At 37.5% G+C, this 20058-nt stretch overlaps 2 protein-coding genes across 2 annotated transcripts; one reads left to right on the top strand and one right to left on the bottom strand.

Moving 5' to 3' along the window:
- Positions 1-9233: 9233 nt before the first annotated feature.
- LOC130829217 (olfactory receptor 51V1-like) lies at positions 9234-10196 on the bottom strand. Its single transcript, XM_057695498.1, has one exon. It carries the CDS (start codon positions 10194-10196, stop codon positions 9234-9236), a length of 963 nt encoding a protein of 320 aa, XP_057551481.1.
- A 5524-nt stretch (positions 10197-15720) lies between these two features.
- Positions 15721-16662, top strand: LOC130829291 (olfactory receptor 51V1-like). The gene has a single exon (XM_057695647.1). It carries the CDS (start codon positions 15721-15723, stop codon positions 16660-16662), a length of 942 nt encoding a protein of 313 aa, XP_057551630.1.
- The last annotated feature ends 3396 nt before the right edge of the window (positions 16663-20058 follow it).

The following is a 20058-nucleotide window of genomic DNA, read 5'->3' as shown; positions in this document are numbered from 1 at the left end:
ACATTTAGGTTGCTTCCATGACCTGGCTATTGTAAACAATGCTGCAATGAACATTGGGGTGCATGTGTCTTTTTGAATTATGGTTTTCTCTGGGTATATGCCCTGTAGAGGGATTGCTGGGTCATATGGTATTCTATTTTTAGTTTTTTAAGGAAGCTCCATACTGTATTCCATAGTGGCTGTATCAAAACTTTATTCCTTAATTGTTGGATATTATACATATCTCTTGGAAATTTATGAGAATGAAAGTGTGAACTGTGAACTTTTTAAAAGATTAATTTTACTGACAAACATAGTCAAAATTATCAGGAAATAAACAGAAAAGTTACAATTACCAAATACAAATTGACTCCATTATATTTAATAACTAAGACAAATGGGAAAATTCCTTGGGATGTACAAACTATTAAAGCTCATTCTGAAAGAAATAGTCTAAGTACTCTCATATCTACTTGAGAAATTGTAATTGGAAACCTTCCAACAAGGAATTTTCCAGGCCCAGATGAATTTCCTAGGTGAATACCACCAGCCTTTTAGAAGGAAAATAATATGGATTCTATAAAAACTTTTTTCAGAAAATGGCAAAAGATAAAGTCCATCCCAAATTATTTTATAAGTGCAGTTCTGTGCAGTTATGAAATTGAGGGTATACAAGATAAGGAAACCACTACAATATTTTTTATAAAGAAAATCCTCTCTCTCTCTTCACATAAATCTATTCTTGCCACAGCTGTCTATATTTAAGGCCAAAGTAAACCTGGGAGGTTTCCCTCTGCTGACCAGCATCTTGGAAAGTTCCCATATTTACAATTCTTGGACATGACTTTCTGTGGAACTAAGTACCTCACAAGCTATGATCACCTCCTCATACATTAGTTCACAAAGTTCCAGCCACACTGTCAGCCATACACACTGATAGCAAATACTATTTCACAAGCACGGACCTTCAGGAGCCTTGGATAAGCTTCCGTTACAGCTTTGGATGGGTGCTGCAAAACTAGTGTATGTGTCGTGAGAAAAGTCACAGGAAATTCCCTGCTTACCAGGAACCTGTGTTAGCGGATTCAGAACCTGCACCATCTGTGCTCCTTATTCCCAGGTCCAAGATCTCATTAATATCAGTACTCTTGAAGATTAAATGAAAAAGATAAGCATGGATCACTGCCAAATACCATGTCTATTTGGCACAGTATAAATTCTGGATGTTTTCTTTAAATTGACAAAATCCAAAGGGAACTCTTTAGGAACCTCTAGGTTTATATAGAAGCTAAAAAATTCTGAAAATAAGAAGACCCACTGGTAAGATAATAAAAGTAAAAAGGGAATTAAGTGTATTTTAATTAGAATTATAGGACCAGGTTAAAGAAACAGACTACTGGTTACAAAGGCAATAATTCTAAAGAAGGCTAGATCCAAGATCCAACCTCATATTGTTGAAAACAGTGGAAGTGGAATGGTAAGGGGCAAAATGGCCCTGCAGCCATAGACACAGGGAGGGCTATGAGAACTAGTGATAGAATGAGAGAATCAATGAGGCCTCAAAGGCACCCAGCAAGTGCAAGGATTTACCAGTAGGAGAGGAAAGAACCAGCCCTGTAAATTTCAGCAGGAATTCAGAAAAAATAAAGTTCCCCACAGAGACAAGCCAATTAATGTGTCCTGGAACTGTGTAAGGGTTTTTTAGGAATCTAATGACTCAAATCATCTCTTTTCCTTGCTTATGGGTCTTAATACAAAGTTTTATCAAAATGTCCAAGATGTCAGAATATCATGTTACTTAAAATGAACTTTAGAATGTGCATCTGGGGAATTCCCTGTAGGTCCAGTGGTTGGGACTCAGTGCTTTCACTGCCAGAACCTGAGTTCATCCCTGGTTGGGGAACTAGGATCCTGTGGCAAGTCATGCAGACAGACCAAAATAAATAAGTAAATAAATAAATAAATAAATAAGAATGTGCCTCTGACATATCAGGTGGAAATTGAAGGAATGTATTTCACGAAAAGGAACTATTAATAGGGAAGTCAGGAAAGTGTAGTTATGATTGGAGATTACAAGACAAAATAGTGCACGGATCATAGTAAAACTTAAGAATGAAAAAGCACAGGGCTTTAAATAATTTTGTTAAGAGTACTGTCATTTTCATTAACCAGGAAATACTAGTTTTAGGCATTAGGACACAGTGTAGGCTTGTGACTAAGAGGACCGTCTCTGGAGTCAGATTTCCAATAATCAAATCTCTGCTCCACTGCTTCTAAGTATAAAACCTTAGGAAAGTTATTTTATATGTGTGCCCATTTCTTTAAATTGAGGAAATATACATAAAGCACTTATAATAATATCTGGATCATAATAAATGTTCAATAAATGTCACTCATCATTTACAAATACAGTAGTAAAATTTAGTTTGCACATTTGCAGTTTCATATTGTTTTTGGAAATTGATTTAAATGTGGTAGAGTGGGAAAAAACTTTACTTTATGCCAAAAATATACAAGGGTGAGTCAAAACTTATCAGCACTCCAGTTATATTAAAACTTCTGTTGGCCGCACTGTCTTATCAGCACTGTCCATTCAAGGATACAGTCTCCCCAATTACTGCTGTGCAGGTGTGAACATGTTACATCAGTTCATTTGTAACTGCGGTGTGAGCAAAAAATGGATGCTTCACTTGTGATTTGCACGAAAGAAGAGCAGCGTGCAGTGATTTGTTTTTTTGTGGTCTGAGGGTATATCTCCTGCCATTATTTATCGGAGACTTTGTGTGCAGTATGGAGAAAATGTTTTATCGTGAAATGTGTATGAATGGATAGAGAAGTTCAAGGAAGTCCGCACTAGTGTTAGCAGCCCTATGAGGACGAAGATTCATTTCTGATGAAGAAGTGAAGACAGCTGTGCATTCGTGGCTTGGAGCTCAGCCTAAAACAATTTTTAATAAGAGAATACGAAAGCTTGTTGACAGATGGACAAAGTTTATTGAAAAGCAAGGCGATTATGTTGAGAGATGATATATTTGTCTTTTCTAAAAGTTAATTAAAATAAATTCTATAGCCAGAGTGTGAATAATTTTTGACTCACCCTTGTATTAGCATTGTTTTATAACAACTACAAGTTGCTAAAAAATTTGGATGTATTACCATAAGGAAAGATTCAGGACAGACCTAGAGACAGTCATACAGAATGAAGTAAGTCGGAAAGAGAAAAACAAATATCGTGTATTAACGCCTATATGTGGAATCTGAAAAAAATTGTTGTAGACAATCTTATTCACAAAGCAGAACTAGAGGCACAGTTGTAGAGAACAAACGTATGGATGCCAGAAGGAAAAGGTGGGGGTGGAATGAATTGGGAGATTGGGATTGACATATATATATTATTGATACTATGTATAAAATAGATAACTAGTGAGAACCTACTGTATAGCACAGGGAATTCTACTCAGTGCTCTGTGGTGACCTAAATGAGAAGGAAATCCAAAATAGAGGGGATGTATGTATACATATAGCTGATTCACTCTGTTGTACACTAGAAACTAACACAATATTGTAAAGCAACTATACTCAAATAAAAAAGAATTAATTGAAACCATTCAGAATATATACACATATTTGTGTGTGTGTGTGTGTGTGTGTATATATATATGCATATGTACACTCAAAATATTTTGCCTTTTCAATATTATTGATTTTTCTTTTCTTTCACTAGAGTCCTGCTGCCATTAACTACTTCTGTTAGAGGGTACCAGCTGGAAGAAGGACAGAAAAGAAGGAGGTTGGAATGCAAAGGAAGTTTCTTTTAGATACAAAAGATAGAAACCTAATGTGTTTTGAGTGGAAGTTAATAACAGAAGGGGATTAATAAATAACATATCACCTGCTTATCTCCTGAGGGAGATTTCCTTGCAAGCTATTTCATGCCACCATCAGAGAGCAGCATGAGAGTAAAAATGACCATGTGGTGCACTTAGTGAGAGAACTGGTTTCTTTCTCTTCCACAAAGCAGTACATGGATCTAGATGTTCTTTACAGCTGTGTGGGGAACACAAAAATCATGGTGAATGCTGACTAGTGGAGTTGTCAAGGGAATTGCTTTAGCTAGGAAAAAATGATTCTGCAGATATAGCCTATAAAAAAAACAATTGTTAGAGTCAGGGAAGTAAGAGAAAATGGGTCAGCTTTCAGGACCTGCAGACTAAGAGCCATCGTTATAGATGGGTCACTAACTACATCCAAGAGAAAATCAGTAAAAATTCAGCAGAGGGTGCAGAGAGAACAGCATTCCAGACAGAGTGAGGAGGTAAGATAAGATTCTTTCCATAAGAGTCTGCCAAGTAATACAGGTTTAGACTGGAGGAGCATCCAGTTCTCCTTTCCAGGGCCCTTGCAGCTTCCCCTTTAACACAGGTGATAAGGGGTTTGGGGGTGCTGAGAGTGAGTGGCAGAGACCTGTGGAAGAAAGAAATTGCCTGGCAGAGAATATCAATTTCCAATTGACAGAAAAAATTATTTAAATAGATTAGGTTACACTACAGCAAATATATTTTTTAAGCTCAAAAACTTTAATTGACATTTTTAAAGAATTTTTATTGAGATACAGTTAACAGACAATAAACAGCATATATTTGCAGGGTACAATTTGGTATCCCAATCTCCTAATTCACCCCCCCCCAACCCTCCCCACTTTCCCCAGTTGGTGTCCATGTGTTTGTTCTCTACATCTGTGTCTCTATTTCTGCCTTGCATTTCCTCTTTCCTAGTTGTTAGCATTTGTCTTATGTATTGAGGTGCTCCTATACTGGGGGTATATATATTGATAATTGTAATCTCCTCTTCTTGGATGGATCCCTTGATCTTTATGTAATGTCCTTTCTTGTCTCTTGTAATATTTTTTATTTTAAAGTTTATTTTATCTGACATGAGTATTGCTACTCCAGCTTTCTTCTGGTTTCCATTTGCATGGAATATCTTTTTCCATCCCCTCACTTTCAGTCTGTATGTGTCCCTAGCTCTGAAGTGGGTCTCTTGTAGACAGCATATATATGGGTCTTGTTTTTGTATCCATTCAGGCAGTCTGTGTCTTCTGGTTGGTGCATTTAGCCCATTTACATTCAAGGTAATGATGGATATGTATGTTCCTATTATCATTTTCTTAATTGTTTTGTTTATGTTTTTATAGGTCCTTTTCTTCTCTTACCTTTCCTGCTTAGAGAAGTTCCTTTAGCATTTGTTGTAGGACTGGTTTGGTGGTGCTGAATTCTCTTAGCTGTTGCTTGTCTGTAAAGCTTTTGATTTCTCCGTCGAATCTGAATGAGATCCTTGCTGGGTAGAATATTCTTGGTTGTAGGTTCTTCCCTGTCATCACTTTAAATATATTGTGCCACTCCCTTCTGGCTTGCAGAGTTTCTGCTGAGAAATCAGCTGTTACCCTTATGGGAGTTCCCTTGTATGTTATTTGTTGTTTTTCCCTTGTTGCTTTTAATAACATTTCTCTGTCTTTAATTTTTGTCAATTTGACTACTATATGCCTTGGCATGTTTCTCCTTGGATTTATCCTTCCTGGGACTCTCTGCACTTCCCAGACTTGGGTAGCTATTTCCTCTCCCATGTTAGGGAAGTTTTCAACTAGAATCTCTCCCAATAATTTCTCTCTCTCTTCTCCTTCTGGGACCCCTATAATGTGAATGTTGGTGTGTTTAACATTGTCCCAGAGGTCTCTTAGGCTGTCTTCAGTTCTTTTCATTCTTTTTTCTGCATCAGTGATTATCATCATTTTGTCTTCCAGGTCACTTATTTGCCCTTCTGACTCAGATAATCTGCTATTGGTTCCTTCTGGAGTATTTTTCATTTCAGTTATTGTGTTGCGTATCTCTGTTTGCTCTGTAATTTGTCTAGGTCTTTGGTAAACTTTTCCATCTTTGCATCCAGTTTTTTTTCAAAGTCCTGGATCATCTTCACCATCATTATTCTGAATTCTTTTTCTGAAAGAGTGCCTATGTCCTCTAAATTTAGTTGTTTTTCTGGGGTTTTATCCTGTCCCTTCATCTGGGACAAAGTCCTCTGCTTTTTCGTTTTCTCTATCTTTCTGTGGCTGTGGTTTTCAGTTCCACAAGATGAAATACTGCTGATACTGCTTGATACTGCTGTCTGCCCTTTTGTGGTGGAAGCTAACTAGGAGGCTCGTGGGTGCTTTCTGACGGGAGGGACTGATGGTGGGTAGGGCTGGATGGGCAGAGCTCAGTAAGACTTTAATCTGCTTGTCTGCTAATGGGTGGGGCTCTGTTCCCACCTTGTTGGTTGTTTGGCCTGAGGCTACCCAGCACTGGAGCTTACAGGCTCTCTGGGGGGGCTAATGGTGGACTCTGGGAGGGCTCACCCCAATGAGCACTTCCCAGAACCCCTGCTGCCAGTGCCCCTGTCTCCTCTGTGAGCCACAGCTGTCCCCCACCTCTGCAGGCAACCCTCCAACTCCAGCAGGTAGGTCTGGTTCAGTCTCCTATGGGGTCACTGTTCCTTCCCCCTGGGTCCTGGTGAGCACACTTTTTGTGTGCCCTCCAAGTGTGGAGTCTCTGTTTCCCTCAGTCCTGTGGAGGTCCTGCAATCAAATCCCGCTGGCTTTCAAAGTCTGATTCTCTGGGGATTCCTCCTGTTGCTGGACTCCCGGGTTGGGAAGCCTGTTGTGGGGCTCAGAACCCTCACTTTAGTGGGTGGACTTCTGCAGTATAACTGTTCTCCAGTTTGTGAGTCACCCACCCAGCATCTATGGTATTTGATTTTAATGCAGTTGTGCCCCTCCTACCGTCTCATTGCAGTCTCATTGAGGCTTCTCCTTTGTCTCTGGGTGTGGGGTGTCTTTTTTGGTGAGTTCCAGTGTCTTTCTGTCAATGATTGTTTAGCAGTTAGTTGTAATTTCAGTGCTCTTCTAATTGACTTTTTAAGTGGAAGGTTGGAGGTTTAGTCAACCATTAGGCATAGATAGAGTCTCTGAGAACAAGATAAGACTAAAAAAAAAAAAAAAACAGAACAAAACTTACCACATCTGATTTTTTGAGTATGATGTACAAAGCCTATTACATAAGAATTTTATATATCATGATACTGGTTGAGAAAAGAATGTTCTACTAAAGGATTGTTTCAACTGCTAACTGATTTGAAAAACTATATTTAAATCAACACATGATTTAAAATTTTTAATTCACACCATAAACACCGCCACCAATAAAAACATATAGAACAATAGGGAAATAACTGCAATGTAAAAATGAAACAATAATAGCAATGGTAAAAGGGCTGTGAAACTAAATTGCCCCACAGTTATTTTCTACTATTTTAAAATCCCTTTAGCTTAATTTCTTCATCTGCAAAACTCATTGATTATGATTTACCCATAGATTGGCTCTGAAGATTAACTGTGAGGATCACTACTGTATGCTTCCACAGTGCCTGGCATACAATAGGAATCTGATAAATACCAACTAGGTATTATTTTTATGACCATATTTTTGTTACTGTGATGATTATTATATTATTAATAGTAAATATAAAATCATTAAAAACAAACTCTACCAATATTAGGGAAATACTTTAATAATTATATGGTGTATATGTTTATAACTGCTTCAATTAAAATCAAAACAACCAAATGCTAAAATGTCGGTCAATTAATGAATAAATAGTTTGCTGTATGTGATACAATGGAATAAGATTCAACAATAAAAATAAACTGTGATGCAGGCAACAAAAAGAGTGAATCTCAAAAGTATTATTGCAAGTGAAAAAATCTGGACAAAAAGATTACATTATTTATGGTTTAATTTACATAATCTCTTAAAGGAAAAACTGCATGACAGAAATCAGTTTGGGGGTTGCTGGGAACTTGGGACTATGGGAGAAGAGTGACCACAAAGAAGTAAAAGGGCACTTGTTGGGTGATGGACATATTCCATATCTTGACTCATTATGATAGTGATTTCACGGCTGTAAATATTTTTGAGAGCTCATCAAACTGTGTATGTACATCTAAACAGAGTGAATTACCGTTTGAAAGCATTACCTCAACAAAACTTGCCTTAAATATATTAAGTACATTATATAAATATCCTTGTAATGATAATATCATAAGGAAATTTACACATACCAAGAGTCCAAATGTGTGAATGATATTACCATCCATGATTTTCACTTTTATTTGTTTTATAAATGTTTTATGATAGTTGCAGAACTATTTAACAAACTTCATATTAAAAAGTGCAAAGGGAAGATAGGAAAGAATGAGTTTTCATGTGATTTGAAAATAAAACAGAGAATATATCCAAATTCTATCACCAGCTACCTCCTAAAAATTTGACATATCATTTAACCTGTGTCTGGTTTAAACTATCAATGTATGTATTAGGAACTAGTATCTACCACAGAGCCTTGATGGGGAGATAAATTAGAAATACTTTTACATTACTTGACCATAGTAACACTCTGTGCTGTATCTTTTCTTTTTTTTTAAACTAGGGCAGGGATTTTAATGAGCTATGGACTCATAGGAAACGCTTGCATATGGTTTTCAAGTGGAGTGGCTATTTGTATTATTTGTGGGATAAAAAAACTGATCACAAAAGTATATTTTTTTCCTACTCTGGTGATTACTGATTGTATCTCCAGTTTAGTAGGATGGGAGTGAGGAAGATTGTTTGGCTGGTGGGCAACTAGCATCAAACTTTTTGTTCTTTTTAAATTATTCAAAAAGCCCAAACTTTCTATGATGCTTACTCAATGACCTGACCATGTAGCTAAACAGGGAAGCAGGGACAATGGCTAAACAATAAACAAGAATGTTGCTTAGGGTAGAGAAAATTTGACTAAGATAATTGTTGATCCTTCAGTAATTGCGTGGAGGACTTTAATCAGCAAAACTTACCTATTTCATAATGAGTGAATACCAGACTATCTTCCCTCAACTGGGGGGATTTCAACTAAGTTGAATTTTAATAGCTAATCACCTCAGGCATTAATATAATTTTAGCCCATTAAATATGTATTTTCAGGTTTAAAACGTAACAAAACTAATCACAACATAACTTATGTCAATTTCACTGATTTGACAGTTACAGGGAAAATGCAGAAGAAGGTATTTGTAAAATGGAAAACCTCATACAAATGAAATCATTAAACGTTTATGCACTGCCTCTTACCCTTTTGAGCTCCATTTGTTGACTTTTAAACACATTCACATCTGATGTCGAGGCTTACATTCCTTTCAAGTAAAACAATCTCTGGACTCTCCTTCGTATTTGCTGGGTCTTGATACTATAAATAATGGGGTTCATCAAGGGTGGGAAAAGGATATAAACATTGCCCATGAGGACATGAACCAGGGGTGAGAGGTGTCTCCCAAAGCGATGAACCATGGTCAGACCAATGATGGGGATGTAGAAAACCAAAACAGCACAGATGTGAGATACACAGGTCTGCAAAGACTTGATTCTCTCTTCTCGAGATGCAATAGCTAAGACCGCGTGCAAGATCAGGATGTAGGAGATGATGATGAGCACTGCATCCAGCAGCAGGTTGGTGACCACTAGGGCCAGACCATAGATACTGTTGAAGCGGATATCTGAACAGGCCATTCGAATCAAGTCTTGGTGCAGGCAAAAAGAGTGAGAAAGGATGTGGGGACGACAATAATTTAAGAACTTCAGACCAATAATGACTGGAGGTATGAGTAAAGAACTCCGACATAAGATTGCCACGCCAATTTTCATGATTTTGTCATTAGTTAGGATGCCAGAGTAGTGTAGTGGGTTGCAAATGGCAATGTAGCGGTCAAAAGCCATAGCAAGGAGGACAGAGGACTCCATGAAGGACAGACCGTGGATGAAATAGGACTGGGCGATGCAGGCATCCAGGCTAATCTCGTGAATGACCCCCCACAGGATTCCCAGCACTGTGTACACAGTAGACAGCCCCACGCACAGGTCAGTGAGGGCCAGCATGGCCAAGAAGTAGAACATGGGCTGGTGCAGGCTCGACTCAGTCCGGATCACATGGAGCACCATGCAGTTCCCCAGGAAAACCATAGCATAGATGGAGGCAAAAGGGATGGAGAGCCAGAGATAGTCCACTTCTAAGCCAGGAAAACCAGTGAGAGTAAACCTAGAACCATTGAAGTTCAAGATAGAGACAGCAGACCTTAACAGAGAATTAAACATATTTCTAGAGAGGTATTAAAAATTAGATAAGTTTTATGATCCCCTAATTTCTAATAATGTTTGTCTGCTTTTGAGAAGAAAATAAAATAGAATACAGTTTCCTTAAGTATCATGAACTCAGCAAAACAGAGACCTGATTCTTTATTCTTTAGAGCAAGAACCAGTTGCCTGGACATAGCTTTTCCAGTGCTAGTGATGAAGAATGCTGGAAGACTAGAGGGTTTTATGCAGAAACAGTAATGTTACTGGGCTCATGGGGTTTGGTTGGGGATAGACTTCTGGGATCTCTGTTTATCTCTAGAGGAAGATAATCTATGATCACAGGTGTGCACTGCTGCCATGGCTGGCAGCACCATTGGGAAAATGTGAAATGCATGGGTAATTTTTCTCTTGGGTAGCACAGCTGATCTTTTTCCTACCACCAAAGTATCATAAGATCCCAAATGAGATGGACTTGTTAAAGTAATCCAACTCTGCATAAAATAAAGCTAGCCAAGAGAAACCTAACAAAGTAAGTGGAATCAGACTTGTTTTGTGTGTGTCACATTCCACAGTGTCTAGCCCCTCTCTAAATTATTTACTGATTTTATTTGTACTTTATGTTTCTTACCTATTTTCATGTATCTCTTTATCCTGTATAAGATTTCTAACTTTTCTAATCCTCACAATACTTTTACCTCTTATATCTTTCCATAAATTATAAAAGCTGTGCATTTTAGACTGTAAAGTACTAAACCAGCATTTGATCTTGAGTAATAGCTGGGAATGAAATGGCTAGATCATATGGTAGATATTTAACATTTCTATAAAAGTGTTCTCCTTTCCTTGCTATGCAGGGACTTACATGTGGCTCAGCATGGTTAAAGATCTTAAATTGTAGTTTTCTATTGATAGCAAATAAACTCATACTTGCTGAAGATATAACTGGCAGTCTATTTGCTTTAGGTCAACAGAGACATTTTTTTAAAAGAGAGAGTGGGAGGGAGGGGATATGGGGATATGTGCAAACACTAGCACAACAGTGTAAAGCAATTACATTCCAAAAAAGAACTTAAAAATAATAAAATAAAATAAAATAAAATAAAATAAAATAGATAACCGACAAGGACCTGCTGTATAGCACAGGGAACTCTGCTCAATATTCTGTGTTAACCTAAATGCGAAAACAATTAAAAAAGAATAGGTATGTGTATATGTATAACTGAATCACTTCGCTGTATAACTGAATCTAACACAACATTCTTAATCAACTATACTCTAATATAAAATAAAAATTAAAGACTTCTAATGAAACAAACAAACAAAAAGTAAAGAGAGAGCACAGAATAGTCAAGAAAGATTGAAAAATGTAAAAGATATTTAAATGCCTAGAGAAGAAAAAGAAAAGACAGAGTAGAATAAATGTTTAAAGTAACAATGGTGGAGAAATCCAAAATTAATGGCAGACCCTAAACTAAAGGTCCAGGAAGCTTGCACAAACCATGCAAGAATAGAGTGTAATGCAATATTGGAATATTCAAGGAAAAAACCTACCAGTCTAAACTCTGCATCTACTGACATTGTCCTTCAAAAGTGAAAAAGATATAATTTCTCATTGTGCAGAAACTGACAGAATCAATTGTAAATAAACCAACATTGCAAGAAATACTTTAAAAAGCTCTTCAGAATAAGGAAAAATGATATTGTCAAAAATTCAGATCTACTTTAAGAAATCATCAGAAATGGAATTATGAAGCTAATGTACATTTTATTTTTTATTTTAATTGATGTAATAGATAATTATTTGTTTAAAGTAATAATTGGAAGAATGTATTTTGTGATTATATCATACAAATAAGTGAATGATTAACAGCAATGTTATAAGAGATGGGAGAGAGAAATTGGAAATTGGAAATATTCTGTTGTAAGTTTCTTTCAGTACCCATAAAGTGGCATATTGATGGTTAAAAGTGGACTTGGATTAGGGCAGTCACTACATAAAAATATAAAAATAAGTACAATTGATATGCTAGCAGATAAAATGGAATCATCTAACTTGCTCAATTAAAACTAGAGAAGGGGAAAAAAGAGAGGAAGAACAAAAAAGAAAAATAGAAAAGTAGAGCAAATGCAACATCTAGAAAACAATTGCAAACATGGCAGATTTTAATCCTACTAAATCAATGATCACTTTAGATGTGAATGATCCAAATATCAGAAGTAATAAAGAGAGATTGTCAGAGTGCATTTAAAAAAGCATATGATTATATATCATCTACATTATACTACTTTAAAACACAAGTTAAAAGTTAAAGGGTAGAGAAAGATACCTTACTAACACTAATCAAAAGAAGTCTAAATTAACTACGTTGCTTTCAGATGAAACATTTCAGAACAATGAAAACTATCATGGTGAATGAGAGCATGATATAGTCAAAAAAAAAAGGGTTAATTTTTTACCCAAAATTAATATTCAGAGTTTTTGTGGTCATTTGTGGACATGCTCAGAGTGGGAGAATATTGAGTCTCCTGATGTACATGTCCCAAGTGGGGTCAAACAGGGTAATACCCTTCCTGGTTTCAGCTCTCCTACTGTAAATAATTATCTTCTTCCTGATCTATTTAGTACCATGATTTAAACATTTCTGCACTTTTGGTGATAACTTTGCTGTTTGAAATGGGCTCCAGACTTAGTACTATCTAGTATTCCTAAGTGCAAGAAGGATGGGATGTACCTCACAGAGAAAATGCATGTGTTAGCTAAACTGCCTTCAGGTGTGATTTTTAGTGCTGCTGTGAGTTCAGTGTCAATGAATCAACAATATGGTATGTCCAGAAAAAAAAAAAAAAAAGTCCCCACATCTGTAGGTGAGAACTCTCTAGAAAGTGCTAAAATAACATTTGTAGTGCACAGTGAAGCTCTCAAGAAGAGGGAAGAGCAGCTAAATTTGTGGATTCATGAGACGACAACTGACAAAAACTTCAGAGTGGACATCACTGCTGTGAGGCTGAAAGCCAAAGAAATTGATGGTTGCAATTCAGGCTTAGGAAAACGTCATCCCTTTTCAATGAGTGCTGGCTGCTTGAGTGTTTCAAATGGCCTATGGCATAGAAAATATTAAATGTCAGGCAGGCCAGTTTTTACAGATGTGGAAGCAAAAGAAGATATTTTTAAAATACCTGATAACTTTTTTACAGAAAGAGTTTTCTGTAGGAGCAGGTTTCAATGCTTACGAGACTGGCTTGTTTCTGTTATGCTATTATATGCACAATTCTGTCAAATGCAAAGATGTGACCAAGGCTTGTAGAAACCTAACCTTGTATTTCTCCTAGAAGCAATAGTTCTGTGCTCACTAATTCAGTGTATGTGGCAACTTTATAGAACACAGCTACCATGAATAAAGAAAATTAACCGTATAAAGGTGCACCTAAGGTTTTCAATATAAGCGGACAGTTAGACAAATAATTATAGATCTAATACCCTAGCTAACTCCCCTGGGAGAGCCTGGGAGCATTGATTCCCCAATAGAAATGACCCATCCAGAAGGCAAATCTCAGCTTCTAAACAGTGATCTGTAGGAAAAGGAGCCATACCTTCTTGGGAAAATGGATGAGTGCAGGGCCAGGTTAGTGAAAGTACATTGAATATCTTGTTGTACCAAAAAGCAAAGAAGTGCTCAAAGAATAACAAACACATGTAAAAAATATCCCAAAGCCAGATTATAGTGTCTCCACTAACCAAATCTGGAACAAACTGAACATTTAAGAAATGATAGTGACTGCTAATTACCTATTCAATAAAGCATGAAACAATGATAACTGTAACATATTCCCATAGTTTCAAATTCTGTCTCACAAAATCCTTATTGAATGCTAAAGGGAAACATATCATTTTATAATGACAAATCCTGGCAGACCCCACCTTAATTAAATAATCAGTGAGCATCATCAGTAATGGGGGCAAATTCATAGCAGGCATAACCTGAACAGAGGCATGAGAAGAAAAGAGCCTCACTTCCGTGGCATTCCTGCATAGTCAGAATCTCACCATGAGGATGCATCAAACAAACCTAATCGAGGGACTCTCTCACAAACATCTGACCTGTGATTTTCAAGTCTGTGTCATTCAGACACAAACTTTCAGAGAGGAGACTAAGAAGACAGAACTACTAAGGCACATACATAATTCGCACGGGATTCTCTTTTTTGCTGTAAATTAAATTAAAGGTAAAATTGGAGAAAGTTGTATGGGTTCTAAAGACTCAATGGTAGTAATGTGTCAGTGTTAAATTCATGATTGTATTATCATTATGTAGGAGAATGTCTTGTTTGTAGAAAATGCACACTAAAGAATTTGAGAGTAATGGGGTATCAGATAGGAAATTTATACTCAAGTGAAACAAGAAGAATGTTCTCTGTGCTATACTTGAAAGTTTTCCATAAGAAAAAATTTACTGAAAGTGTCTCAGAGGAAAAAAAACTGAATAAAATAATTAACTATAATTTCACATACAGCACTTAGTAATTATACACATATGAAGAGAAAATAATTTATGTATTTCACAGATAAGTGCATAATTAACCATGTATAATTAATAGTAATTGAATGTTTTAAAATATGGTGCGTCATTTTTATAACATTTTTCTCAAAACCTTTTTTATATGTGGCTCTCTTTACTATGTCTGTCAGAAAGGAGATTTTCCTCCATGGTTCAGAAGAGAGAAAAAGGTCTACTGAAGAATTCAGTGAAAAATAAATGTGCAATTAAGAGAAAAACAATAAATAAGCCCTTATTTAAAATATTTATTATCTGAGAGTGAAAAGGAAACAAGAAAAATTCTTCAGAACGCTGACATTCTATTCTCCCATTGGGTGTTCATCTCTTGCCTTCTCCGTTTCAGTAAGTATTGAATTTTCAGTCAATGTAGGTGATCTTCCTCTAAGATTAGAAAAGAGTTGTGAACTCCAGGGAAAATGCTGTCATTCGTTCATTCCTCACAATCCCAGGGAACTGCTAGTTTGAAAGTGACCAGGCAGAATCTCTCACTTGTCTCATCCATCCCTAGGGAACACTGGTCTCCCAGGAGCCTGGATTCACCTGACTCACACAGTCCTCTTCTTTCCTACATCATAAATCTGAGCACTCTGACCCACTGGCCTTAAGAACAGAGAGAGTGTTCAGAGACTTCTCAGGAGCAGCAGAGCAGGACAGCCCTGTGCTCTCAATAAATGTAGTCACCCTCACCTGGCATGTGTGGTGTCAGTAGCTCAGAGAGACTAAAAGGGAATGAAGTTAATGATCTAATTTACCTAAAGTGATCAAGACTTTGATTTGCTTCTATAACCTCTGGAACTAATACCAAGGAGGTTCCCTGTGAAGTCACCTTCTACTACAGAGTTGAGACTCCCTACAATCCTACAATCAGCTTTGCCTATGCTCTACTCCAAGAGGCTGTGTTATACCTGACTGTTCTCAAAGGCAGCAGACAGTTTAAACAAATCTGTGAATATTTACATTACCTTGGTAGTTACCTTCAAATATTCATGCCTGCTTCTTCTCCTTCTATCATCAACTCCTCGATGTTCATTCTCATGGGGTTCCCAGGCCTGGAACAGTACTATCCCTGGTTTTCAATTCCCCTTTCCTTAATCTATGCTGTGGTTTTCCTGGGAAACTGTCTGGTGCTGCATGTGATCCGTACTGAGCCGAGCCTGCATGAGCCCATGTTCTACTTCCTGGCCATGCTGGCCCTCACTGACCTGTGCATGGGGCTGTCCACCGTGCACACGGTGCTGGGGATCCTGTGGGAGCTCGGCCAGGAGATTGGTCTGGATGCCTGCATTGCTCAGACTTATTTTATTCATGGACTTTCTGGCACAGAGTCTGGAGTCCTTCTCGCCATGGCCTTTGATCGTTTTACAGCAATTTGCAATCCTCTGAGATACACATCTACCCTGACTAATAGTAGAGTCATTCATTTTATGGTGACCATTTTGATGAGAAGTGCTTTGTCCATTCTTCCTGTCATCATCCGTTTGAAGTTCTTTCATTACTGTCGACCCCACATCCTCTCCCACTCCTTCTGCCTGCACCAGGACCTACTCCGGCTGGCCTGCTCTGACATCCGCTTCAATAGCTTCTATGCCCTGGCTCTGGTGATTTGTACCTTATTGTTGGATGCTGTCCTTATTCTCATCTCCTATGTTTTCATCTTGCATACAGTGCTGGCAATTGCATCTCGAAAAGAGAGGCTCAAGTCTTTGCAGACCTGTGTTTCCCACATCTGTGCTGTACTGGTTTTTTACATTCCCATCATTGGTCTCACCATGGTACACCGCTTTGGAAAGCATCTCTCACCTTTGGTTCATGTCCTTATGGGCAACATCTATGTTCTCTTTCCACCCCTGATGAATCCAATCATCTACAGTGTGAAGACCCAGCAGATCCAAAACAGGATGAAGAAGTGGTTTTCTCTGAAAATGTAGTGAAACCCTTGGATTTCATCAGTACAATTGTTTTAAGGTCAAAATGATATGCTAGTTCCCGTGTGAGTAACCATTTACAAACAGAATACTGTTTTTTATAACTTTTTGTTTTTTATGAGGACTTGAATGTAAAGACCTTATGTGTCTTGCTGACAAGAGAGGTGAGAACTGAGTTTTTCTAGTACATATTCCAGAAAAGTTTTCTGAACTTTGCTGTAGAATAATCATAGCTGTTATGAACATGACAGAGAGTGTCTTTGCATTTTATTGGCATATTCTTGAAGCATGGTTAATGTATAAAAATTGTGTTATATGAATTCATCAATATTTTCATCATCTAGACATACCTTTAACTAAAATTTTGGAAACACACCTATGGTTTAGACTTTCAAGTAATGTTCATGTCAAAACATATGATGCAGTGAAATTGGGCTGTTCTCAGTTCTAGAAGTGATGTAAGTAACATCTGAAACTATGATGCTGAGCCTTCCCTCTAACCTAATTAACTTTCCCCATTATTGACCTAATGCAGGTTCATTAAAGGAATTTCAGCAGAAGAAAGCTTATAACCCCTCTATTCCAAAGATTGTCTTATTAAACTCTGTCTATGCTATTAAGATATGACCTTATTCCATAAACAGTCTTCATTCTACATTTTTACTAAATATTATATCATTAGGATTTCTGTAGGCATTTTATGTTCTTCATAAAGTCTTCAGGAAAAGAGTTTAGTTTAGAAACTATTAGAAAGGCACAACTGAGAAGTGATGGTGGCCTATCAGAGTAATGGTTGTGAGAGTGGAAATATGGCAACAGATGTGAATATTATTTAGGATATATAAATAAGCCTTAATAACAGATTGTGTGTTGGTGAACAGAGGGTGGTTTCATAAGAGTGCATCCTGTGATAACTCTATTTCTATCATTTTTAGAAACCACTAAACTATTTTCCAAAGCTGCAGCAATACTTACATTTCCAACAACAACATATAATGGTTGACATTTCTCCACAATCTCGTCAGCACTTATTCTCTGTCCTTTGAATATAGCCATTCTAGTAAATGTGAGTCTTTTTTTGTGGTTTTGATTTGCACTTCCTTAAGGACTGATATCTGGCCTTGGAGCTGGTTCTTCAGCTATGTCCGGGCAGGGAAACTCAGTAATAACTCCCCCCAGTGCTGAACACAGCCTTCAGCCTGCCTGACCAAGGCGCCTCACCGGAGCACATAGGAAGCTGTGTAGCTAATCCAACAGCCCTGCTTACAGTGACACTTGAACAGAGAGCACAGCCATGGCTTTCCCCATTTGCAGAGCAAAACTGTGGGCCTTGTCTGGCCAGGGAATTCAGGGCACAGTCTTGCCTGATTCTGTCCCCAGACATGAGCTAAGCAGGCCCTCTGTCCCAGTCCTGCTGCCCCACGAGGCCGGAGAAGCTCATTCATAGCTCTTCCTATTGGGAAGTATAGTACACAGTCCTGGTTGTCTAGTAAGCCGTTCCTCCCTCCCTCAGCTCCTGACCGTCCCTTATGTGTCATCCTTTCATTTCTAAGGCTTGTTCTTCAACCCTGTTTGCAATTAATTTTTGTTCAGGAAGCCCTGTCCATGCAGACCTGTGAAAGTCATCATATGGCTTCTCCGCACATAGTGCCTAGGAACCAGGATTCAAATACACACTCTAAAATTTCTAACCGAGTAACCTGGAGCACTTTCCTTATTTTCTCTGTGTGTCCCTTTCCACTCTTGTGTGCTGGAGATAATAATAAAAGTAACTAAATGAGGTGATATATCCTTGAAATGCTTAAAACAAAAAAACACTCAGTAAGTACTAGCTTTATAGGTTGGGACTTATTATAGTCTCCATTTGAAGAAGAGGAAATTGAGGCTTTGGTTGAAACAGGACTTGTATTTTGGTATTAAAAATTCTTAATTATTTATAAGGTATATTTATTCTCTCAAAATTATTAAGAATTATGCTGAAATTTCAGGTGAGTAAATATACACTGTATGATGAGTCTTGGACAATGGAACAAACCTGACTTTCCAGTAAGAAACAATAAAGTTACTCAATGGTTCTTTAATTGCTTTTAATATAATATCATTTACATGTGGAATCTAGAAAAATGATACAGATGAACTTATTTGCAAAGCAGAAATATAGACACAGATGTAGTGAGCAAACATGGATACCAAGAAGGGAAGAGGAGCGTGGGATGACTGGGAGATTGGGATTGACATATATACACTATAAGTATAAAACAGATAACTAATGAGAACCTACTGTCTAGCAGAGGAAACTCTACTCAGTCCTCTGTGGTGACCTAATAAGTGGTGACCTAAATGGAAAGGAAATCCAAAAAAAAGGGAAAAATGTATATGTATAACTGACTCACTTTGCTGTACAGCAGAAATTAACGCAGGATTGTAAAGCAAATATACGCCAAAAAAATTTTTTAAATACAGAAAGATAAAGTCTAAACTCATTAACAAAGGTTTCAAGGCTTGCCATAATCTGGTAGAACCTGGCTTCCTTATAGTTGTGGGGGAGAGAATACACTCCCTAAAATGTGCCACTTTGCCCTGTGGATTATTTTGAACTGAAGGCAATTAAGACCCAGCAGACTCAGCAAAGGTTTTTTTTTTTTACCTCTCCTTTAACTGCCTAAAATAATTTAGGCAGTTCCCTTCTTCTTAGCTCAGGATGGTATATACACCTCAATTGTCTGCCCTTGAATCCTCATGTTTTTGTGAGGTTCCTATAAGTATGTGATTACATTTGTTTTTCTCCTGTTAACCTGTTTTATGTCAATTTAATTATTAGAGCAGCCAACAAACCTAGAAGGGAAGAAAGGGAAATGTTTTCTGCCCCTAAGTATTGAAAGTTTTAGACTTTTTTGTTTGTTTGTTTAAGTTTCTTTAACGAAGAGGGAATGGCACTGATATCTCCCTTGTCTGCTCTTCACATTTTACTATGTTAGAAAGCTCTTGAGCTCACACCTTTAGAGGAAAAGCCGTCATTTAAGTCAGTCAAGAGCATGACCTTCACTTTCTCCTCCTCAGAACTCCTGTTCCAAATGATCCTAGCTTAAGAGTAAATACTATATCTCATTACAAGACATAGAAGCAGGGAAGACACTACCTGAAACTTGTCTTCTAAAATCTGGGACTCAAAGGACCAGACAATAGCAAAGACCTAAGCCCGAGTCCATACATAGGTAAAATGGTGAGGAAATGGGCCTTGAGAGAGGAAGCTGAGAAAAATACAAGGGGTCAGGGAAGAAAGGGAGAGTTATCTAAAACTAGAAGCTCGCTCTTGCTAGGAAATGCTCATTATCCATGGTGCATTGCTGCACACTCAGGTAGTGTTAGTCCAGAAGGACATTGATGAAATTCATCCAG

This window comes from Hippopotamus amphibius, chromosome 9, assembly GCF_030028045.1.
Source record: "Hippopotamus amphibius kiboko isolate mHipAmp2 chromosome 9, mHipAmp2.hap2, whole genome shotgun sequence".
Lineage (NCBI taxonomy): Eukaryota > Metazoa > Chordata > Mammalia > Artiodactyla > Hippopotamidae > Hippopotamus > Hippopotamus amphibius.
The sequence above is the reverse complement of the archived record's forward strand: the minus strand, read 5'-3'. Positions and strand labels throughout refer to the sequence as shown.